This window comes from Coregonus clupeaformis, chromosome 34, assembly GCF_020615455.1.
Source record: "Coregonus clupeaformis isolate EN_2021a chromosome 34, ASM2061545v1, whole genome shotgun sequence".
NCBI classification, from domain to species: domain Eukaryota; kingdom Metazoa; phylum Chordata; class Actinopteri; order Salmoniformes; family Salmonidae; genus Coregonus; species Coregonus clupeaformis.
In genome coordinates, this window is record NC_059225.1 from 28014132 (window position 1) to 28039914 (window position 25783).

Consider the following 25783-nt stretch of genomic DNA (forward strand, 5'->3'; position numbering starts at 1 on the left):
CATCATTTGTGCCAAAAATGTACATGTGAGATCACAGTTCATTATTCAATTTAGGATTAGGGCCCTTCTACATCAAACTGCTCAAGCATGTGTTAAACAAGCATCTTTTCATATCTGAATCACAAATTAATCATATAAATACGACAAATAAAGCTTCTAAGGATGTGAATTGTCCATCTTCTCTTATTAATTGGATTTGTGTGGTCCTGTGGGGCGCAGTTAGAAGGGTTTCAGGTTTGATTCCCGCTGGGTCCATCCATACAAAAATGTGTTTGCACTACTGTAAAAGTGTCTGCTAAATGCATATATCATCATTTACATTTTTGCAGACGCTCTTATCCATAGCGTCTTAAAGTTAGTGAGTGCATAAATTTTTCATACTGGCCCCCCGTGGGAAACAAACCCACAACCCTGGCGTTGCAAGCGCCATGCGCTACCAACTGAGCTACAGGGGACTTTTGAATTATACTAATGATTGCTGGACTTGAATTAAACGGTTAATGAGGTAGATAAGGGTGTCAGGAATTTCCTTTAGTTTTTTATCTGCTCTGTTGCCCAGGTTGGGGACCCAGTCAGGCCGGGCGTAGCAATGACCGACCTGGCCACAGTACTCTACACCCACGTGGCCATCATGACAGCCCTGCTGCAGAGACACAGGACAGGGAGAGGTGTTCACATCGACTGCAACCTGCTTTCCACCCAGGTAACTAACATTTACCACCAACCTGGTTGAATCTGGTCCCTTAATTGTAGGTGCTCAAAACAACGCCGTGTTGAATGATCAGTCACAAAATGCTATCTTTCGGAGCTAAAGCATGAACTATGTTTACACGAATCTGTTCAAGAGTGCAAGCCCGGTGAACATTGCTAACATCAGTGGTTTACTTTTGTATGGTGTTATTGTACTGGATGTCCTCATAGAACTAAGACAACAACGTTTTTCAATTGAACTGTTGGTTTCTCTTGGTGGAAAGAATCCATTTCCACTAAGCGTATAATTTGAGCCATACACTCCTCAAGACCAAATATGAAAGTGATACTTGGGAACATAGAGAAATAATCTCTCCATGACTAAGAAATGCATTTTATAAGTTTTTTCAATCTGACCCCACACTGCTTTATTTCCTTGGATGTTTAAGAGATCAGTCTGACCTCAACACTTTCTATTTGCCAAACTGTTGGTTGTCCAACCTCTTAAGGGTCGGACCCTTTTTTTCAATTTTCGCCTAAAATGACATACCCAAATCTAACTGCCTGTAGCTCAGGACCTGAAGCAAGGGTATGCATATTATTGATACCATTTGAAAGGAAACACTTTTAAGTTTGTGGAAATGTGAAATTAATGTAGGAGAATATAACACATTAGATCTGGTAAAGATTATACAAACAAAAAAACATAAGTTTTCTATATATCTCTTTTTCCCCATTCTTTGAAATGCAAGAGAAGGCCACAATATAATATTGCAGTTTAGGCGCAATTTATATTTTGGCCACTATATGGCAGCAGTGTGTGTGCAAAGTTTCAGATTGATCCAATGAAGCATTGCAATTCTGGACAATTTTGTATCAAGTCTGCCCAAATGTGCCAAATTGATACATTTTCAAGTACATAACTATAGAGAACATACAAAAATGATATGGTAATACAAATGTAAGTTTACACACTCCCAGGAATGTCATACATGATGGATCATTAGCTTATACACTAACTTTCACACATCTAGATGGCCGGGTGGGGTGGGTTTGGAGCCAGAGACAGCAGGGGTTCAAACTGTAGAACCCAGTTCCTACATTTGAATATAATAATGGATTTTATCAAACAAAACTATGCTACATTATATCTCTGGGACCCTTAGGATGACAAATCAGAGCAAGATTACTGAATGTAAGTACATTATTAACCTTCAGAGGTGAATGTATCAAACCAGTTGCCGTGATAAGTATTTTGTTGTTGTGCACTCTCCTCAGACAATAGCATGGTATTTTTTTCACTGTAATAGCTACTGTAAATTGGACAGTGCAGTTAGATTAACACACATTTAAGCGTTCTGCCCATATAAGACACCTATGTCCTGGAAAGTTTGTTGTTACTTACAACAGTCATGCTAATCACATTAGCGCATGTTAGATCAACCGTCCTGTATACGGGACACCAATCCCGTAGAGGTTAACTTTTAGTTAAACTTTTCAGTTTTGAAATGATGGTGTATGACACATTTTTTAAGGAGAAAATAAATCCATAATATTTCATGTTTTATAGAAAATTAAATATATATTTCTCCCCACAGTCAACTCTTATGCAGCTAATCAGTAAGAATTGGAAATGACCAACCATTGGTCAACAGTGTTATTTATCGGCCACAAGCTTTCTGCTCCTGTAGTTGCTGAGCAGAACTTAGTTTTGCTTTTAGGAGCACACTCCATTAGACCCAGTCGCCACAGTGCCTGAGACTTGACTACACTCTGCATACACGAGACCTGATTCAGGGGCTATCAATAGTGATTCTGTCTCCTGTTAAGAGCGGACACCAGACAGTTGTGGCGCCAAGAACGTAATTCCATTGAAATCAATGGAGTGCGAAGAACGGGCAAGTTTACATATTGGCCCGGCACTTGCGTCTCTCCTGACATCATGTTGCCATGTTCCCTCAGACAGGGCAAGTTCAAAGCTGGATCACATTAGGCTCTTTGGCTGTGGAGGGATGACACTGTTGCTTTTGGAGAATGGTTTATTTCGTGCTCTCGTTTCTCTCACGTCGTAACATGGGACCCATGTGACAATGAAGCCCCACTTGGGTAAATTGATAAGGCATGCAGAGTAATGTGTCTAAGACGCAAGCCTTGTTTAAATAGAAAGTGGTGCTTATAAAAAATTCCACAAGAAGGGTGGATTCAATTTAGGCCTAACTGACAGGTACTCATTGAACTAAAATTAAACTGGCTTGCCATTGCCTAATGGCATCGTTACAACACACATTTTGATGGCAATGGTTCCTGAACTCAGGAGGCCCCACTGAACTTAAGGACCCCAATCCTACGAATGCGAGCGGCCTCACTTGCACTTCGAGGCAAAAAGGACATTTGAGATTCATTAAAGCTCCACAAATAAAAGTCCTCCTGAAACAGTACAGTAGCCCCATCACGTCATCTTTGAGAAATAGATCCCTTTTCCTCCCACGAACGCCTGAAACATTCCAGTGTAACGTTTCTATTGTCTTATCGTGGCAGGTCAAGTGAAAAGTAAAGCACAACAAATATTTTCGAGGGTGTTTTCCTCTGATTGCAGGTGGATTGAACCAAAATACACAAACTTAAGGGGTCCTTCAAAATCTCTTTCCATGAACCAACCATAATTCACATTCACACCTTTATCACACCAGATTGGATGCCCTTGGTCTGTGCCAAACATTACTTGGCCACAAACTGTTAAGTCCTACAGCTCTACATCAACGGTGGGTTTTCCACATATACACTTCTCAGAGGTAAGAGATGGTGTATAAACATGGAAGGCACGTATCACATTAAGTTTAGAAATGTATGTTGGGGAGGAAAGCTTTCACACGATCAGATGCTATAGTCAATGTATGATCTACCCAAAGTATAAAAACTGCAGTATGCCTCATCTGTGTAACAGGTGATTAAAATGTATAGTATTGTTTTATAAAAAATTCTGCTTTATAAATATAAATATACTACCGTTCAAAAGTTTGGGGTCACTTAAAAATGTTATTGTTTTTGAAAGAAAAGCTATTTTTTTGTACATAAAAATAAAATAAAATAGATCAGAAATACAGTGTAGACATTGTTAATGTTGTAAATGGCTATTGTAGCTGGAAACGGCTGATTTTTTATGCAATATCTACATAGGCGTACAGAGGCCCATTATCAGTAACCATCAGTCCTGTGTTCCAATGGCACGTTGTGTTTGCTAATCCAAGTTTATCATTTTAATAGGCTAATTGATCATTAGAAAACTATTTTGCAATTATGTTAGCACAGCTGAACAATTAAACTGGCCTTCTTGAGACTAGTTGAGTATCTGGAGAATCAGCAACTGTGGGTTCGATTACAGGCTCAAAATGGCCAGAAACAACTAACTTTCTTCTGAAACTTGTCAGTCTATTCTTGTTCTGAGAAATTATGGCTATTCCATGCGAGAAATTGCCAAGAAACTGAAGATCTCGTACTACGCTGTGTACTACTCCCTTATGTTATTGAATAATACAAGTTCTAAATATGCTTCATGTGAGTAGTGCATGACCCTAGAGTGGCAACACATACAGTTCCTTCTGAAATTATTCACACCGCTTTACTTTTTCCACATTTTCTTGTGTTACAGCCTGAATTTAAAATTGATTAAATTGAAATTTTGTGTCACTGATTTACACACAATATCGCATAATGTCAAAGTGGAATTCGGTTTGTAGACATTTTTTTAATTAATGAAAATTAAAAGCTGAAATGTGTTGAGTCGATAAGTATTCAACCCCTTTGTTATGGCAAGCCTAAATAAGTTCAGGAGTAAAAATGTGCTTAACAAATTTCATAATAAGTTGCATGGACTCATTTTGTGTTCAATAATAGTGGTTATCATGATTCTTGAATGACTACCCCATTTCTGTACCCCACACTTAGAATTATCTGTAAGGTCCCTTAATTGAGTAGTGAATTTCAAGCACAGATTCAACCACAAAGACCAGGGAGGTTTTTCAATACCTCGCAAAGAAGGGCACCGATTGGTAGATGTGTACAAATAAAAAAAGCAGATGCTAAATATCCCTTTGAGCATGGTGAAGTTATTAACAAGGCTTTGGATAGCGTATCAATACACCCAGTCACTACAAAAATAAAGGCATCCTTCCAAACTCAGCTGCCGGAGAGGAAGGAAACTGCTCCTGGATTTCACCAGGTCAATGGTGATTTTAAAACAGTTACAGAGTTTAATGGTTGTGATATGAGAAAAATTTGAATGGAGCAACAACATTGTAGTTACTCCCCATTACTAACCTAAATGACAGAGTGAAAAGAAGGAAGCCTGTACATAATAAAAAACGTTCAAAAACATGCATCCTGTTTGTAACAAGGCACTTAATTAATACTGCAAAAAAGTGGCAAAGAAATTAACTTTTTGTCCTGAATACAAAGCTTGTTTGGGGCAAATCCAACACAACACATCATTGAGTACTACTCTTCATATTTTCAAGCATGGTGGTGGCTGTACCATTTTATGGGTATGCTTGTCATCGGCAAGGACTAGGGAGTTTTTAAGGATAAAAGAAACGGAATACAGCTATAAGCACAGTCAAAAACCCTAGAGAAAAACCTGGTTCAGTCTGCTTTCCAACAGACACTGGGAGACTAATTCACCTTTCAGCTGGACAATAACCTAAAACACAAGGCCAAAGCAATTGTACAATCCAGGTGTGCAAATCTCTTAGAGACTTACCAAAAAATACTTACAGCTGTAATCACTGCCAAAGGTGCTTCTACGAAGCATTGGCTCAGGGGTGTGAATGAGTATGTAAATTAGACATTTCTGTATTTAATTTTCAACAAATTTCCTAAATGTTCTAAAAATGTGTTGTCAGTTTGTCATTACGGGTATTGTGTGTAGATGGGTGAGAGAAATACATATATTTAATCAATTTTGAATTCAGGCTGTAACACAACAAAATGTGGAATAAGGGGTATAAATACCATTCTAAGTGGTTTAAATGGGGCTCTCTTCTGATTGTTTTAAACTGTTCAATCAAACTTCAACCATTTCGGAACTTCCTTCACTCATTTGTTATCATTTCCACACTATACCACATTTGTTTTGTCTTTGTATGCCTCTATTTTGTGAAAAAGTCACTTTTCCTTTATAATAATTATTCTGGTCTATGACCATGTATTTTCAATGGATTCAATGGCAGTTCTTACTTTCACCACAAGGGCCCTTGTACCGATTTTCTAGTGTGCTTTTGGCATCAGCAGTGCCTCACAGGAACTATTCATGGCACAAAAGTACATGTGAGCACCCAAAGCTCTTTCTAGCAATTTAGCAGCTCTCAGCTGTTAGCAGCTCTCTTACTGGCAGTAAGAACGGATGATTGTCATAATTCTTTGAATTTCATCACTCAGTTATTACATTTATATTACATTTTAACAACCCAAACATTGAAATACCGTTAGTAAAAATCGAAACTGGTCTGTGCATCAATACCCGTATATAGTAAAATACGGTTTACCGCCAAGCCTTAGACTATGTGTCCCTTGGATGATACCAATTCACACAAAGGATGTGGTTTTGGGAGGTAGCTCCAATGACACAGTTGTTTATATCCCTTTGTTGTGATTAAGGGAATTCTTCCTTTGAACAATTTTTTTCCTAACCCTCATACATTCCTAATTGCATCCAGGAATCAGACAAGGCAATGCCTATTCTCGTTTCTCTCACTATGGTATTTTGATGTACTGTAATTCTTCAAATAGACAGAGAGTTGAGGCATATTTGTGTCCTTGTCACCTGATATCCTGGGGCGGTGTTATGTGTCGCTTGTGGTCGGTGCATAATGTCACATCTGAGGCTTTTAGGTCATGGTCGCTGTGGTTGACCCCTTGGCTGCCTGAGATGAATATGTTCACCCCGAGTACCCCTCTCCTCCATATCCCAATATACATTCCTCCCTGATCTCTTGTGGCCACAGTTATCTAACCCCAGAGCAATTTGATGGTGGCTGGATACAAACAAGAGCATAAAGGCATGGGATGGCCAATCCAGATGAGCATTTCTTCCCAGTACTTTGGCCAAAAGAGTTGCCAGAGGCATAATTATCAAACTTTTAAAAATATAAATCACATTTTGATAAATCACATATTTTCTTTGGAGATGGGTTGCCTGATTTAGAACGTCCAATACGGTCATTAGCTGATAGTAAGTTACATTTCCACCTTCAACTAGCTCCCAATGTGAATTACATACCATTAGTAGGAAAGGGAAAATAATTGAAATCCATGAAAGAACATTTTAGAACGCCGCATGGCACTGAATATTAGCTTGTACTAGTACTAAGACATTTCAGGTGTTCCTAAGCAGTCCTTAAAAAAATACAAAGATATCAAAATTATGGCTAAAATAATTGTTCCTTTAATATTTATGTATTTTAGGTATTTCCATGAATGATGTGATGGACAAATGTAAATATGATGAAATGAGACATTTCTGCAATTGGCTGTTAAAGATCAATGCATATAAACCAGCGGGCAAAATTTGTCGCATGACATCTTAATGATATCATTGTATGGTTCTAAACAAGTTTTTTGGTTGAGAACATTTAACATTTAAGTCATTTAGCAGACGCTCTTATCCAGAGCAACTTTGATTTTCATGGCCTAGCAGTCTACAAGCCTAAAATCACCATGCGCAATGCCAAGCATCGGCTGGAGACATGCCTAATCGCACAACATCAGTGCCCAACCTCGCTAATGCTCTTGTGGCTGAATGGTAGCAAGTCCCCGCAGCAATGTTCCACAACTAGTGGAAAGCATTCCCAGAAGAGTGGAGGCTGTTATAGCAGCAAAGGGGGACCAACTCCATATTAATGCCCATGATTTTGGAATGAGATGTTTGACGAGCGGGTGTCCACATACTTTTGGTCATGTAGTGTATATATGTTTCTCAATTGTCTGAAATATTGCCAGTCCACCATAGAGTCAGTTTTCCTTGCTTTGGCCTAGACTTGATTTCTCATCTGAATTAGCTCAGATAACTCTGAATTCTTTGACTCTGAATTGTTAAAAAGGGGCTTGTTTATTTGCCAGAGGAATACATATGGAGGATACATTTTCTAGAGCCAACTCAGTGTCAGGAATACAGAAGACAGTGGCTAAATCAGAGTAGAACATGTCATGTAAAAACGCTTGAGCAGAAAACTTTTTTAAATGTATATTCTTAATTAAACGAGGATTAGTGTGTTGCTTTTTTGTATCGCTAATACATACTATGGGACAATGATCACTGTGATAATTTGCAAATACTCCAGTAGACAAATGTTTATGGGGATTATTAGTAAGAATTAAATCAATCAATGAAGAGTAAACAGGGTTTTTCACATTTAGCCGTTTGGGTTTTGAGATCAGTTGAGTCAGATTAAAATCAATGCATATACTCTTAAATTGATCTGAGGCCGGGGATAGCCAATCCAGATTCAAATCCCCTAAAATGACAAACTCTGAGGACCGAAAAGGTGTTAAACACTTAGATATAGCACCAATAGCATGTGCCATGGCAGCAGGAGGGCGGTAAATCCCAGCAACAAATAAATGTGTATTCTGGTTTATGGACACATCTACAACCAAGAGCTCAAAATTCTTGGGAACAGAAATATTTAAAGATTGGGACGCCATGAAATTAGATTTTACATACAGTATATGGGCACTGGCACTCTTCTTTCTGTAATCTGTCACATCTAAATACATTATAATAATTTACTTGAATGTCTTTATTAGAGACAGAACCATTTAACCATGTTTCCAAGAGAACCAGAATGTCAGGACATGAGTCCTGTACCCAAATGTCAATTGTGTCAATTTTTTTAATCATACTTCGCACTTTGAAATGCATTAGCCCAAGCCCCTACAAGATTTAAAGTCAGAGGGGGTATCAAGCTCATTCCCATAAGAGCTAACAGGCATAGGGTAATCTGCAGCTATTTGCTGAGTGAGCTGAGACTTTGCCAAGGTCCCTAGCCAACCACGTGAGAGCAGAGCAGACTGAGCATTTGACACACCTCCCTCAAGTCGCTGGATGCAGGGGCTGGGGCGAGAACTGGGAGAGCAGTGTTGGCAGAGCTCAGTCCACCTGGATGAAGCTCCTGTCAAAGGAGTGGAGCTGCTCCAGGGGACCATGGTGACTGCCAATACTCCATTCTGGGTGTGCACAGAATGTCTTGGTGTGGTGCCTGTTGCTGGGTTTGGGCTGCCATGGGGGGCAGGAGTGTCCTAGGCTAGTCCTAGGGATGGGAGTAGGGGGGTTAACCAAGACTAGCCTGGGAGGGAGGTTGTCGGTGGAATTGAGGAGGGTGGTATGGATGGCAGTGTGGCTGGCAAAGCTCCAAACTCTCAGCATATGTAGGCTGATGATGTGAATTATACATGGTGTGGACTGCATCATGTGGTGCACTACCCTCAACAGTGTTTTGCCAGGTCTGGTAGAACTGTGCTAAGGCGGGCCGGATCTAATAGTGCTGTGCTGTGATGGGCCGGGTCTGGTTGAGCTGTGCTGAGGCGGGTTGGGTCTGGTAGAGATGTGCTGAGGTGGGCCTGGTCTGGTAGCATGGGAGGGAGGTTTTAGGGGGATTTGAAGAGTGTGGTGTGGAGTGCAGTGTGGCCGGCGATGCTCCAAATCCTGCATGGAGCCTATATTACTGCGTACGGCTTGGGCATAGCTCAGTGTATCTGCATGCAGTTCCAGGGAGAGAAGTGGTAGAGGGTGGTGTGGGGGGGAGTGTTGTTGGCTGATCTCCAATCTTTGTGAAGTGCCACCGGATGCAGGTCTAAAGGAGTGTCTGATTTGTCTCAGGGAGTTGGTGGCTGGTCTGCTGCTCCTGTGGGGTGTAGACTCCCACAGGGCGGCAGGTAGCATAGTAGTTAAGAGCGTTGTGCCAGTAACCGAAAGGTCGCTGGTTCTAATTCCCGAGCCGACAAGGTGAAAAATCTGTCGATGTGCCCTTGAGCAAGGCACTAAACCCTAATTGCTCATGTAAGTCGCTCTGGATAAGAGCGTCTACTAAATGACAAAAAAAATAAAATAATGAAATACAAAAAATAGACTGGCCACCCAGAGCAACGTCCTTTAACATCCTGTCGAAGGTGGGGACTGCCTCTCTGTACAGGTGTCGTAAAGACAGTCCAGGCTGAGGGTGGGATGTTACAAATCCTTCACTCTCAAGAATAATTATTTAAAATTTTTATTACATTTTTACCAGCACTTAGATATGGTCATTTTCACGTTTTCATAAATTCTTATAAATTCTTAGAATTACGTATACTAAGGCATTTGTGAAAATTCTATAGCAATATAGAGTGGGAAAGCGACTGTGCGTTTGGACAATTAATAGACACTGCAGTAAATAAAACCTAATAAAAACATCTGTCTCGTCGAGGACTGGAGTCTACGCAGACAGGTGCGCCATAGCCAATCAGAGCTACAGTAGGCCTAAATGCACAAGCAATTTGCCACAAGGGCCTGCCATCATTCACTTTGAACTGGACTGTGTGTTTACAGGCAGTTGCAACAGAGTGACGTTATATTATTAGAACGCATTCGTCAAAAGTCACAAAATACACTTGAATGGATTTCTGCAAATATGTAGCTAAATACCACGGGACTCCTCTTACATTTGGGAACTTTACAGTATTATTGATCAGCCTACATTTTTATAGTTGTTAATCTTTCCCTATATGCACATCAAAAACAACAAGGTCAACAACTAACGCTAACCAGCGCAAGATGAGGTCAAATCTAACAAAGGAACATTAGATAAACCCTCTCAAACTTTTTCATCTAGTTGGCCATCAAAATTGCACTGATACATAATAATAATCCATTTAGCAGACGCTTTTATCAAAAGTGACTTACAGTCATGCGTGCATACATTTTTGTGTATGGGCGGTCCCGGGGATTGAACCCACTACCTTGGCGTTACAAGCGCCGTGCTCTACCTGCTGAGCTACATGATGGGGAATAACTTGCTCATCCTTCTGCAGCTTGCCTGCCAATGTATGTTTGTCCCAACCAAGCACACAAGCTAAGTGGCTAAAGTTGGCTAGCTTGCTAGCTAGCTACTTCCAGAAACAAATGAGAGAACTCCTCACTGACCATTTTACTCGCCCTAGCAGAGCTGGTTAGGTTGTTTACATGTTATATAGAGCATTTGTGACTAACTATTACTTTTTTTTGCCTACTTTGACTGACACCGGTCATATTCAACGGGTGTTGCACGTTCATAAATTCATCAGTTATTCTGCACTCTGGCACACTCAGACAAGAGTGCTCTGAAATTGGAGTAGATGGCTAGCCAGAGTGAATTAGCGAACGCAAGATATGCTAACTGGATAACAGTCAATCAGCATAGCTAGCAATCTAACAAGGCAATTCACATTTCTCGCTAGCTAACCAAATTACACCTGCATCTCTAGCTGTGTAGCCACTGAAAAACGACATGAAAGGAAAAAGTCAATCACTCACCCACTCCTCCAATGACGTCCTCCTAGCAGCTAGCTAGCTATCTAGCTAATGTTAGGCTCTGTGTTTTTAGCATGCTAGCTACATAAAAATATACAATAGCATATTAGCCTCATTATGACTGACTTGTGATCATTGCCTTAGTTGATGGTTTGATTGTATTGACATTCCCAGCCTTAGTTACATTCATCAGTTTTTTGTCCAAAATATTGAGTAATTGAAACTGAAACAGTGCATCCCGAGTGGAGGCAGTAAACTATGTACCAGGCCAGCTGTGATCTACAACACATCTATTGGTCTCGGGGTGTTTCCAAGGGTATGGAAGTCGGCCATAATAACGGCCATCTTTAAATCAGGCGACCCTGCTGATGTGAGTAACTACAGGCCCATTAGTATACTACCTGTGGTGTCAAAGATTGTTGAAAAGTGTGTAGCAGAACAACTGATTGCCCACCTCAACAACAGCCCCTTCACATTACATTCCATGCAGTTTGGCTTCAGAGCGAAACACTCCACAGAAATGGCCAACTGCTTTTTTCTGGAAAATGTGAAGTCCAAGATGGACAAAAGGGGGGCGTTGTTGGGGCTGTGTTTCTGGACCTAAGGAAGGCTTTTGATACTGTTAACCATGAGATTCTCATCACAAAATTGTCCAAGTTCAACTTTTCCCCCGATGCCTTGAGATGGATGAAATCATACCTTGAAGGCAGAACTCAGTGTGTCAGAGTGAGCAATGAGCTGTCGCCCACTCTTAGCTATGATGTGGGTGTGCCCCAAGGGTCAATACTGGGGCCCCTCCTGTTCAGCCTGTACATTAATGATCTGCCTTCTGTCTGTACTGGGTCTGAAGTTCAAATGTATGCAGATGATACAGTGATATATGTGCATGCAAAGAGCAAACAACAAGCTGCACAAGAACTCACTACTGTAATGGTCCAGGTTACAAAGTGGCTCAGTGACTCGTGTTTGCATCTCAATGTGAAAAAAACTGTTTGCATATTCTTCACAAAGGGGGGCAACAGATGCTACTGAGCCAGAAGTCTATGTGTCAGGGGAGAAGCTCCAGGGGTATCTGATTTTAAGTACCTTGGCATCATACTTGATTCCAACCTCTCTTTTAAAAAGCATGTGAAAAAGGTAATTCAAATAACCAAATTCAACCTAGCTAATTTCCGATTTATACGAAATTGTTTGACTACAGAGGTAGCAAAACTGTACTTCAAATCTATGATACTCCCCCACTTAACATACTGCTTGACTAGTTGGGCCCAAGCTTGCTGTACAACAGTAAGACCTATTCAGTCTGTCTACAAACAGGCTCTCAAAGTGCTTGATAGGAAGCCCAATAGCCATCATCACTGTCACATCCTTAGAAAGCATGAGCTCCTGAGTTGGGAAAATCTTGTGCAATACACCGATGCATGTCTTCTATTCAAGATCCTAAATGGCTTGGCTCCCCCTCCACTCAGTATTTTTGTTAAACAGAAAACCCAAACATATGGCAGCAGATCCACAAGGTCTGCCATGAGAGGTGACTGTGTAGTTCCCCTAAGGAAAAGCACCTTTAGTAAATCCGCTTTTTCTGTGAGAGCTTCCATGTCTGGAATACACTGCCATCAGACACACATAACTGCACCACATATCACACTTTCACAAAATGCTTGAAGACATGGCTAAAGGTCAATCAGATTTGTGAACATGGTCCCTAGCTGTGTGTTGCCGCTTTCCATGTCTGTTGTCTGTAACTTGTGAGGTGTGGAAACACTTTGTTGCTTTTATGAAGTTTGTCTTGCTGCTTTTTGTTCTATGTTGCTCGGTCTGTATGCTACGTCTTGTTTGTCCTATGTTGCTCGGTCTGTATGCTACGTCTTGTTTGTCCTATGTTGCTATGTCTGTATGCTATGTCTTGTTCTATGTTGTTATTGTCTATATTGTAATTGTTTTTAATAACCTGCCCAGGGACTGCGGTTGAAAATTAGCCGGCTGGCTAAAACCGGCACTTTTACTGAAACGTTGATTAATGTGCACTGTCCCTGTAAAAATAAACTCAAACTCAAACTCAAACCTGATAGCAATATATTTTGGACTACCAAGAAATGTATTGGTGAATTATATTAATCATGTATTGAACTGCATCCATCTATTCTACCAACAATGCCTTAGTATGCGTAATGGAATATAGATTCAAATAGAACCTATTTTTAAAACCTCTTTATAAAGTTATTTTTTTTAGCATAAACTGGGAATTTGTTATTTTTTACTGATATTATGATTGTCTGTTAATTTCTAATCAAATCAAAATGTATTTGTCACATGCGCCGAATACAACAGGTGTAGACCTTACAGTGAAATACATACTTACAAGCCCTTAACCAACTATGCAGTTTAAGAAAAATAAGTGTTAAGTAATAAATAGATAACTAAAAAATAAAAATAATTAAAGAGCAACAGTAAAATAACAGTAGCGAGGTTATATACAGGGGGTACCGGTACAGAGTCAATGTGCGGGAGCACAGGTTAGTCGAGGTAATTGAGGTAATATGTACATGTAGGTAGAGTTAAAGTGACTATGCATAGATAATAAACAGAGAGCAGCAGCAGAGTAAAAGAGGGGTTGGGTGGGGGGAACAATGCAAATAGTCCGGGTAGCCATTTGATTAGCTGTTCAGGAGTCTTATGGCTTGGGGGTAGAAGCTGTTAAGAAGCCTTTTGGACCTAGACTTGGCGCTCCAGTACCGCTTGCCGTGTGGTAGCAGAGAGAACAGTCTATGACTAGGGTGGCTGGAGTCTTTGACAATTTTTAGGGCCTTCCTCAGACATCGCCTGGTATAGAGGTCCTGGATTGCAGGAAGCTTGGCCCCAGTGATGTACTGGGCCGTACGCACTACCCTCTGTAGTACCTTGAGGTTGGAGGCCGAGGAGTTGACATACCAAGCAGTGATGCAACCAGTCAGGATACTCTCGATGGTGCAGCTGTTTAACTTTTTGATGATCTGAGGGCCCATGCCAAATATTTTCAGTCTCCTGAGGGGGAATAGACTTTGTTGTGCCCTCTTCACGACTTTCTTGGTGTGTTTGGACCATTATAGATTTTGGTGATGTGGACACCAAAGAACTTGAAGATCTCAACCTGCTCCACTACAGACCCGTCAATGAGAATGTGGGCGTGCTCGGTCCTCTTTTTCCTGTAGTCCACAATAATCTCCTTTGTCTTGATCACGTTGAGGGAGAGGTTGAGGGAGAGGCGGCAGGTAGCTTAGTGGTTAAGAGCGTTGTGCCAGTAACCGAAAGGTCGCTGGTTCTAATCCCCGAGCCGACTAGGTGAAAAATCTGTCGATGTGCCCTTGAGCAAGGCACTTAACCCTAATTGCTCATGTAAGTCGCTCTGGATAAGAGTGTCTGCTAAATGACTAAAATGTAAATGTAAAATGTTATCCTGGCACCACACGGCCAGGTCTCTGACCTCCTCCCTATAGGCTGTCTCATCGTTGTCGGTGATCAGGCCTACCACTGTTGTGTCGTCGGCAAACTTAATGATGGTGTTGGAGTCGTGCCTGGCCATGCAGTCATGGGTGAACAGGGAGTACAGGAGGGGACTGAGCATGCACCCCTGAGGGGCCCCCGTGTTGAGGATCAACGTGGCAGATATGTTGTTACCTATCCTTAGCACCTGGGGGCGGCCTGTCAGGAAGTCCAGGATACAGTTGCAGAGGGAGGTGTTTAGTCCCAGGGTCCTTAGCTTAGTGATGAGCTTTGAGGGCACTATGGTGTTGAACGCTGAGCTGTAGTCAATGAATAGCATTCTGACGTAGGTGTTCCTTTTGTGCAGGTGGGAGAGGGCAGTGTGGAGTGCAATAGAGATTGCATCATCTGTGGATCTGTTGGGGCAGTATGGAAATTGGAGTGGGTCTAGGGTTTCTTGGATAATAGTGTTGATGTGAGCCATGACAAGCCTTTCAAAGCACTTCATGGCTACAGACATGAGTGCTACGGGTCAGTAGTCATTTAGGCAGCTTACCTTAGTGTTCTTGGGCACATGGACTATGGTGGTCTGCTTGAAACATGCTGGTATTACAGACTCAGTCAGGGACAGGTTGAAAATGTCAGTGAAGACTCTTGCAAGTTGGTCAGAGGCATGCTCGTACATATCCTGGTAATTGGTCTGTGAATGTTGACCGCTTTTAAGGTATATCACACAGTCGTCCGGAACAGCTGATGCTCTCATGCATGCTTCGGTGTTGCTTGCCTAGAAGCAAGCATAGAAGTTATTTAGCTCGTCTTGTAGGCTCATGTCACTGGGCAGCTCGCGGCTGTGCTTCCCTTTGTAGTCTGTAATAGTTTGCAAGCCCTGCCATATCCGACGAGGTTTGGAACCAGTGTTGTAAGATTCAAACTTAATCCTGTATTCACGCTTTGCCTGTTTGATGGTTCATCGGAGGGCATAGCAAGATTTCTTATAAGCATCCGGGTTAGAGTCCTGCTCCTTGAAAGCGGCAGCTCTACCCTTTAGCTCAGTGCGGATGTTACATGTAATCCATGGCTTCTGTTTGGGGTATGTCCATACGGTCACTGTGGGGACGACATCATCGACGTACTTATTGATGAAGCCAGTGGCTGATGTGGTGTACTACTCAATGCCATCAAAAGAATCCCGGAACTTATTCCAGTCTGTGCTAGCAAAACAGTCCTGTAGGTTAGCATCTGCTTAATCTGACCACTTTTTTATTGACTGAGAGCGAGGGATAGCTTTGTACGCGTCTCTCTGTGTGGAGTAAAGGTGGTCTAGAGTTGTCTTTCCTCTGGTTGCACATTTAACATGCTGGTAGAAATGAGGAAAAATTGATTTAAGTGTCCCTGCATTAAAGTCCCCGGCCACTAGGAGCGATGCCTCTGGATTCATTTAGTGTGGTGTTTGTGCCAGCATCGGTTTGTGGTGGTAAATAGACAGCTACGAAAAATATAGATGAAAACTCTCTTGGTAAATAGTGTGGTCTACAGCTTATCATGAGATACTCTACCTCAGGCGAGCAAAACGTAGAGACTTCCTTAATATTAGATTTTGTGCACCAGCTGTTGTTTACAAATATACACAGACCGCCACCCCTTGTCTTACCGGAGGCAGCTGTTCTATCTTGCCGATGCAGCGTACATCCCGACAGCTGTATGTTATCCATGTCGTCGTTCAGCCACGACTCTGTGAAACATAAGATATTACAGTTTTTAATGTCCCGTTGGTAGGATATCCGTGATAATAGTTAGTCTATTTTGTTAACCAATGATTATACGTTGGCTAATATGACTGATGGTAGAAGCAGATTACCCACTCGCCGTCGGATCCTTACAAGGCACCCCGACCTACGTCCCCGATATCTCCGTCTCTTGCTCATGCGAATGACAGGGATTTGGGCCTGTCGGGTGTCTGAAGAAAATCCTTTGTGTCCGACTCTTTAAAGAAAAAATCTTCATCCAGTACGAGGTGAGTAATCGCTGTCCTGATATCCAGAAGCTCTTTTTGGTCATAAGAGACAGTGGCAGAAACATTATGTACAAAATAAGTTACAAATAATGCGAAAAAAACACACACAATAGCACAATTGGTTAGGAGCCCGTAAAACGGCAGCCATCTCCTCCAGACGCCATTCTTCAATCCGTATCTTCAAAGTAGTTAAAATGCTGTCAGTTCCACTTCAAGTGCTGCTGCTTATGGAATTGGTTGCTAGGATATGTTTTGAAGACAATCATGGTACCAATCATTGCTTCTAATACACCAGATGTACAGTATGTCCTTGAACCGATTATTTTAAAATCGCACTCAGCAACTAAATTATCCTTATAACTTCTTCTAATGGCAGCCTGCACATGCCCCGGTCGGCCTTCAACTTGAGTTACTTAATGAGATTGGGCACCACTGAGCTAGCCTGCAACTTCCTGGAGTGCCTCAAACTGTGCATGTTGTGTCTCCATGAGACGCCATCTTAACCGACTTCATTTGGCTTCAATGTTCTGTTGAGTCTTCACATAGGAATGAATGGTGTCACGTGATCAATGGCTTTCTCCATTCATATGTACAGTCATTGATACAACCTGAGCATCACGTTATATTACGTAATTGCAACCAGTTTACCGCTGTTTGTTACAATATCAAGTGGTTGTTTAAACTTAGATTAAATAAAGTCTGACCACAAATCTGAGTGGATTCTTATGGTTAGAGAATCGAGAACCATTTGGTATTGTTCTCCAAACATGTTTTGATATCTATAGATGGATGCATCGAGTAATCCAGTTCTATGAGTGAGTACATGTCAAATGCAGGGTACTGAACTATGTGGATGTGATGCGAGCAGAGTGACAGTTGGCTCTGAAAACTCTTATGTGATCTCCCTGACAAGCCTAAACGACAGAGAGAGTGACTACTGTCCTGTGACCAGGTTTCTGTTCTAGGCAGGGAGAGTGAACTCTTTGTGGCTTACAAAGGGAAGGGACAATCACAGAAATCGACTCAAACCGCACCATGGTCCCAGCGTATAGTGGAATCGGCCCCAAATTGGAACCAATCGAGGAATAAAACTGACCTATCGGGATGGAGCGCAGGCACAGAGGGACACAACCTCCGATTTTTTGTTTCTAGTATCCTCATTGCCTGAAAGAGTTTATATACTTGACTTCAGTAATCCTTTTAGCCCGTTTTCTTTGGTATCATCATCATAGCCCATTTGTGATTTCATATCCTACCAAGCATAGCTCCTGGCAGGAAAGTAGCTAAAATAGATATGAGCTACAATAAATAAGAAGTTGAAAATGAACAGAGCTGAAGTAATGGATGGCTGGAAAGTGTGCAGTAATTAATCCTTTACGCCAAAAAGCAACAGCGTGGAGCAAATTATAGTCATTGGAATTGCTACTTAGGTCTTGTCCTGTGGAGTAGTCTTGCTGTACGTAAGTCTGCTCACTGCCCAACCCTTGGAATGAATGACCAACCCCGTCCGAACTAAGTTCCTACACATCGAAAGTACAAGACACCATACACAGTATGAAATACAATGAATTACACACAGAGTAAGACATTGACCTTAACTCAATCCTCCAAAAAGGGTGGATGTGTTATTGATTAACACAAATCTGCCTTTATGGCATTGCAACCAGGCAGACTGACTGAGTTGAGACATTCTTAAATGGAAGTTGGTATTGAATTGTTGTCATGCAATGCTATTCATATGGCATCCACTCTTGTCATAATCAATCTTGCTATTCTAACTTTTTTACACAGATGTTTCACACTTTCAACTGTGATTGTTTAACTTCGTTGAGAGGCAGTTAAAAAACGAACTAGAAAAGTCATGAAGTTGACCGGTGTTATTTAAACACCAAGACAGACAGTATTTTCCAAAATGTTGCTAACTTTGGACAATTACCTGAATGTAGAAGCTGTTGGGAGATGGATGGCCTGACGCATGGCTGTGTGCCAGGCCAGGCTTACTGTGGAAGTTGGAAAAGGGCTTAGAGGAAGAATGCAGATGCTGTTTAGAGACCCTCCATCCAATATCTGATATTAAATCATCATAGCGGGACTTTGATCTTTGCAAACTCGCTGAATGTTCCTTTAAACTTTTGCATCAACATATTCTAAAATAATCAGTGTTTACATCTCTAAATATTGCCACAGCTAATGTTGCACTATGCAGAAACCGCGCTGCCATTTCCTGGTTGCTAAAATCTGAAGAGTTCACCTAATTTCACTTTATGTGACAACAAGTATAGTGTAGAGAATCATTGTCCCATATAAACCGCTCTGAAATATATTTTCCATAGCCAAAAATATTGTATTTTCAGCAGTTTGAAGATGGTGTACAAAACCGAAAGTAAAAAACTAAATTTAAGAATGTGAAGCATAGAAATAGCGCACATATGCTGAACAAAAATATACAGGCAACAATTTCAAAGATTTTACTTACAGTTCATTTGAGGAAATCAGTCAATTTTAACACATTTATTAGGCCCTAATCTATGGATTTCACATGACTGGGAATGCAGATATGCATCTGTTGGTCGCAGGTACTTTAAAAAAAATGGGCCTCACAATGGGCCTCAGGACGTCATCACGGTATTTTTGTGCATTCAAATTGCCATCGATAAAATGCAATTGTGTTTGTTGTCCGTAGCTTATGCCTGTCCATACCACAACCCCACCGCCACCATGGGTCACTCTGTTCACAACGTTGACATTAGCAAACCACTCGCCCACACGACGCCATAAACATGGTCTGTGAGGCCAGTTGGATGTACTGCCAAATTCTCTAAAATGACGTGGGAGGCGGCTTATGGTAGAGAAATTAACATTCAATTCTCTGGCAACAGCTCTGGTGGACATTCATGTAGTCAGCATGCCAATTGCACACTCCCTCAAAACTTGAGAGATCTGTGGCATCGTGTTGTGTGACAAAACTGCACATTTTAGAGTGGCCTTTTATTGTCCCCAGGCGAGCAAAACCTCGAAACGTCCTTAAAGCTGCAATATGTAACTTTTTGGGTGACCCGACCAATGCATTCGGAAAGTATTCAGCCCCCTTGACTTTTTCTGCATTTTGTTATGTTACAGCCTTATTCTAAAATTGATTAAATTGTTTTTATTTTCCTCATCAATCTACACACAATACCCCATAATGACAAATGTATAAAATTAAAAACACAAATATCACATTTACATAAGTATTCAGACCCTTTACTCAGTACTTTGTTAAAGCACCTTTTGCAGAGATTACAGCCTCAAGTCTTCTTGGGTATGACGCTACAAGCGTGGCACACCTGTATTTGGGGAGTTTCTCCCATTCTTCTCCGCAGATCCTGTCAAGCTCTGTCAGGTTGGATGCGTTGCTGCTCAGCCATTTTGAGGTCTCTCCAGGGACGTTAGATTGGGTTCAAGTCCTTACTCTAGCTGGGCCACTCAAGGACATTCAGAGACGTGTCCCGAAGCCACTCCTGCGATGTCTTGGCTGTGTGCTTAGGCTCGTTGTCCCGTTGGAAGGTGAAACTTCACCCCAGTCTGAGGTCCTGAGCGCTCTGGAGCAGGTTTTCATCAAGGATCTCTCTGTACTTTAATCCGTTCATCTTTCCCTTGACCTTACCAAGTCTCCCAGTCCCTGCCGCTGAAAAACGTCCTCACAGCATGATGCTGCCACCACCATGCTTCAGCATAGGGAGGTGCCAGGTTTCCTCCAGACATGACGCTTGGCATTCAGGCCAAAGAGTTCAATCTTGGTTTCATCAGACCAGAGAATCTTGTTTCTCATGGTCTGAGAGTCTTTAGGTGAATTTTGGCAAACTGTCATGTGCCTTTTACTGAGGAGTGGCTTCCGTCTGGCCACTCTACCATAAAGGCCTGATTGGTGGAATTTTGCAGAGATGGTTGTCCTTCTGGAAGGTTCTCCCATCTCCACAGAGGAACTCTGGAGCTCTGTGAGAGTGACCATCGGGTTCTTGGTCACCTCCCTGACCAATGCCCTTCTCCCCCGATTGCTCAGTATGGCCGGGAAGCCAGCTCTAGGAAGAGTCTTGGTGGCTCTAAATTTCTTACATTTAAGAATGATGGAGGCCACTGTGTTCTTAGGGACCTTCAATGCTGCATTACTTTTTTGGTACCCTTACCCAGATCTGTGCGTTGACAAAATCCTGTGTCTGAGCTCTACGGACAATTCCTTCTACCTCATGGCTTGGTTTTTGCTCTGACATGCACTGTCAATTGTGGGACCTTATATAGACAGGTGTGTGCCTTTCCAAATTATGTCCAATCAATTGAATTGACCACAGGTGGACTCCAATCAAGTTGTAGAAACATCTCAAGGATGATCAATGGAAACAGGATGCACCTGAGCTCAATTTTGAGTCTCTTAGCAAAGGGGCTGAATACTTAATACGTAATTTGAATGGTAGGTTTTTTTTAACAGTGAGAGACAGAAGAACAACAACAAAAAATCCAGAAAGACGCATGTCAAACATTTTATAAATTGATTTGCATTTTAATCAGGGAAATAAGTATTTGACCCCTCTGACTTAGTACTTGGTGGCAAAACCCTTGTTGGCAATCACAGAGGTCATACGTTTCTTGTAGTTGGCTACCAGATTTGCACACATCTCAGGAGGGATTTTGTTCCACTCCTCTTTGCAGATCTTCTCCAAGTCATTAAGGTTTTGAGGCTGACGTTTGGCAACTCGAACCTTCAGCTCCCTCCATAGATTTTCTATGGGATTAAGGTCTGGAGACTGGCTAGGCCACTCCAGGACCTTAATGTGCTTCTTCTTGAGCCACTCCTTTGTTGGCCGTGTGTTTTGGGTCATTGTCATGCTGGAATACCCATCCACGACCCATTTTCAATGCCCTGGCTGAGGGAAGGAGGTTCTCACCCAAGATTTGATGGTACATGGCCACATCCATCGTCCCTTTGATGCGGGGAAGTTGTCCTTTCCCCTTAGCAGAAAAACACCCCCAAAGCATAATGTTTCCACCTCCATGTTTGACGGTGGGGATGGTGTTCTTGGGGTCATAGGCAGCATTCCTCCTCCTCCAAACACGTCGAGTTGAGTAGATGCCAAAGAGCTCGATTTTGGTCTCATCTGACCACAACACTTTTACCCAGTTCTCCTCTGAATCATTCAGATGTTCATTGGCAAACTTCAGACGGGCCTGTATATGTGCTTTCTTGAGCAGGGGGACCTTGCGGGCGCTGCAGGATTTCAGTCCTTCACAGCGTAGTGTGTTACCAATTGTTTTCTTGGTGACTATGGTCTCAGCTGCCTTGAGATCATTGACATGATCCTCCCGTGTAGTTCTGGGCTGATTCCTCACCGTTCTCATGATCATTGCAACTCCACGAGGTGAGATCTTGCATGGAGCCCCAGGCCGAGGGAGATTGACAGTTATTTTGTTTTTCTTCCATTTGCGAATAATCGCACCAACTGTTGTCACCTTCTCACCAAGCTGCTTGGCGATGGTCTTGTAGCCCATTCCAGCCTTGTGTCGGTCTACAATCTTGTCCCTGACATCCTTGGAGAGCTCTTTGGTCTTGGCCATGGTGGAGAGTTTGGAATCTGATTGATTGCTTCTGTGGACAGGTGTCTTTTATACAGGTAACAAACTGAGATTAGGAGCACTCCCTTTAAGAGTGTGCTCATAATCTCAGCTCGTTACCTGTATAAAGACACCTGGGAGCCATAAATCTTTCTGATTGAGAGCGGGTCAAATACTTATTTCCCTCATTAAAATGCAAATCAATTTATAACATTTTTGACATGCATTTTTCCGGACTTTTTTGTTGTTATTCTGTCTCTCACTGTTCAAATAAACCTACCATAAAAATTATAGACTGATCATTTCTTTGTCAGTGGGCAAACGTACAAAATCAGCAGGGGATCAAATACTTTTTTCCCTCACTGTATTTCTGTTTTCTAAAAACCAGTTTTTGCTTTTTCATTATGGGGTATTGTGTGTAGATTGATGAGGAAAACAAATAATTTGCATTGTATAGATCTGTCATTCTCATTGAAAGCAAGTCTAAGAAGTGGTAGATCTGTTCTACACTAAAATATAAACGCAACATGTAAAGTGTTTGTCCCAAGTTTCATGAGCTGAAATAAAAGATCCCAGAAATGTTCCATACACACAAAAAGCTTATTTCACTCAAATCTTGGGCACAAATTTGTTTACATCCCTGTTAGTGAGCATATATCCTTTGCCAAGATAATCCATCTGCCTGACAGGTGTGGCATATCTAGAAGATGATTAAATAGCATGATCATTACACAGGTGCAACTTGTGCTGGGGACAATAAAAGGCCACTCTAAAATGTGCTGTTTTGTCAAACAACACAATGCCTCAGATGTCTCAAGTTTTGAAAGATCGTGCAATTTGCATGCTGGCTGCAGGAATGTCAACCCGAACTGTTGCCAGAGAATTGAATTTTATATCATAAGCCGCCTCCAGAAGATAGCTCTATTTGGTAAAAGACCAAGTCCATATTATTGCAAGAACAGCTCAAATAAGCAAAGAGAAACAACATTCCATCATTACTTTAAGACATGAAGGTCAGTCAATCCGGAAAATGTCAAGAACTTTGAAAGTTTCTTCAAGTGCAGTCGCAAAAAACATCAAGCACTATGATGAAACTGGCTCTCATGAGGACCGCCACTGGAATGGAAGACCCAGAGTTACCTCTACTGCAGAGGATAAGGTCATTACAGTTACCAGCCTCAGAAATTGCAGCCCAACTAAATGCTTCACAGAGTTCAAGTAACAGACACATCTCAACATCAACTGTTCAGAGGAGACTGTGTGAATCATGGTCGAATTGCTGCAAAGAAACCACTACTAAAGGACACCAATAAGAAGAAGAGACTTGCTTAGGCGAAGAAACACAAGCAATGGACATTAGACCGGTGGAAATGTGTCCTTTGGTCTGGAGTCCAAATTGGAGAGTTTTTGTTCCAACCGCCGTGGCATTGTGAGACGCGGTATGGGTGAACGGATGATCTCCGCATGTGTATTTCCCACCATAAAGCATGGAGGAGGAGATGTTGTGGTGTGGGGGTGCTTTGCAGGTGACACTGTCAGTGATTTATTTCGAATTCAAGGCACACTTAACCGGCATGGCTACCACAGCATTCTGCAGCGATACACCTTCTCATCTGGTTTGGGCTTAGTGGGACTATCATTTTTTTCAACAGGACAATGACCCAACACACCTCCAGGCTGTGTAAGGGCTATTTTACCAAGAAGGAGAGTGATGGAGCGCTGCATCAGATGACCTGGCCTCCATAATCCCCCGACCTCAACCAAATTGAGATGGTTTGGGATGAGTCGGACCGCAGAGTGAAGGAAAAGCAGCCAGCAAGTGCTCAGCATATGTGGGAACTCCTTCAAGATTGTTGGTAAAGCATTCCAGGTGAAGCTGGTTGAGAGAATGCCAAGAGTGTGCAAAGCTGTCATCAAGGCAAAGGGTGGCTATTTGAAGAATCTCAAATATTAAATATATTTTGATTTGTTTAACACTTTTTTGTTTACTACATGATTCCATATGTGCTATTTCATAGTTTTGATGTATTTACTATTATTCTACAATGTAGAAAATAGTAAAAATAAAGAAAAACCCTGGAATGAGTAGGTGTGTCCAAACTTTTGACTGGTACTGTAAGGGTTTAAATACATGGCAAAAAATAGTTTTCTGGTTTTTCTTATCACTCAGATTTAGGACAGACAATTCAGAACAAACTTCCTTTAGATTTTTGGGGGGGACTATCTGTTTATCCATGTATGAAGCTTTTATTCAATGCTTTTCTATGGTCTAATAGCAGTAAGGCCAAATTCAATCAAATTTCATCAAATCATGTTTAGGTAAATTCTTTTGATACCTTAAGGGGTCCTAAAACTCAAAATCAAATAGCTAAATTATCCTTAGTATGACTATCTTAAAACAATTCCATATGTTAGCTTGGTAAAACATCTATAGGCATCATCTGACAATAGACAGTTGCTATTTAGTGAGCGATAAAGAAAAATGGAGTGAATCATGTTGCAAGATTAGGTGGAGCTGTTGCTTGTTTTCACATCTAAGTGCTGTGAAAGTTAAATGGACTCACTATGAAGCAGGGTGTAACGAGCTTGCTGACAGGTCATAGATTTAAAACTCGGCTCCCCCCCCTCTCTCTCTCTCTCTCTCTCTCTCTCGCCCTTACTCTCTCAGGTGGCTTGTTTCATACATGTTGCTACAAATTACCTCAACTCTGGGAAGGAGGCCAGGAGATAGGGAACAGCCCATGAGAGTATCGTCCCATATCAGGTGCAGTGCAACTAGCATGCTTTCCTCACAACCAGGTTTCCTTCACTCATAACATAATGGTAAAATATCAATACAACTGTCAATTTTGGAGACATATAGTGTAGAAGCTATTGCTAACTTAGTAGAGCTGTAAAATTAATCTAAATGTGCAATATCCATATAACAAGAGATCCATATCGCATACAATATTTTGAATAGCCCCTCGCTACGTGTAATGTCAGTTTTTGATAGTTTTCTCTGTTTGTCATCTCTCTCCTCTTGCCGTTGCTTCCCACACACACCACGCTCCACCCCCGCCTCCTCGCTGTTGGATACACTATAAGTTTGCATGCTGTTCTGTTAGGTCAAATGCAGTTAACAGATTGTTCCAAACAAGAACAATGCAGCTTTCCACTTTGCTTCTGTAACAATGTACGCTGGGAGTCAGAAAGCAAGTACAGGGAGTGCATTTAATGATAAATAAAACATGGAACAAAACAAGAGTAGCGTACAGACAGGAACAGAGTAACAGAATCAATAACACCTAGGGAAGGAACCAAAGGGAGTGACATATTTAGGGGAGGTAATCAGGAAGTTAATGGAGTCCAGGTGAGTCTGATGAGGCGCTGGTGCGCGTAACGATGGTGACAGGTGTGCGTAATAAAGAGCAGCCTGGTGACCTAGAGGCCAGAGGGGGAGTATACGTGACAGTACCCCCTCTCTGACTCGCGGCTGCAGCCGCAGGACGCCG

At 41.8% G+C, this 25783-nt stretch overlaps 1 protein-coding gene across 1 annotated transcript in view; it reads left to right on the forward strand.

The window, feature by feature from the left end:
- LOC121549544 (succinate--hydroxymethylglutarate CoA-transferase-like) overlaps positions 1-25020 on the forward strand; it is an 84276-nt gene extending 59256 nt beyond the window's left edge. The window contains exons 8-9 of the mRNA XM_041861343.2: positions 560-703; positions 24958-25020. Of these exons, the coding sequence (XP_041717277.2) occupies positions 560-703; positions 24958-25020 (207 nt within the window). The remainder of the gene's footprint in view (positions 1-559; positions 704-24957) is intronic.
- Positions 25021-25783: the final 763 nt, after the last annotated feature.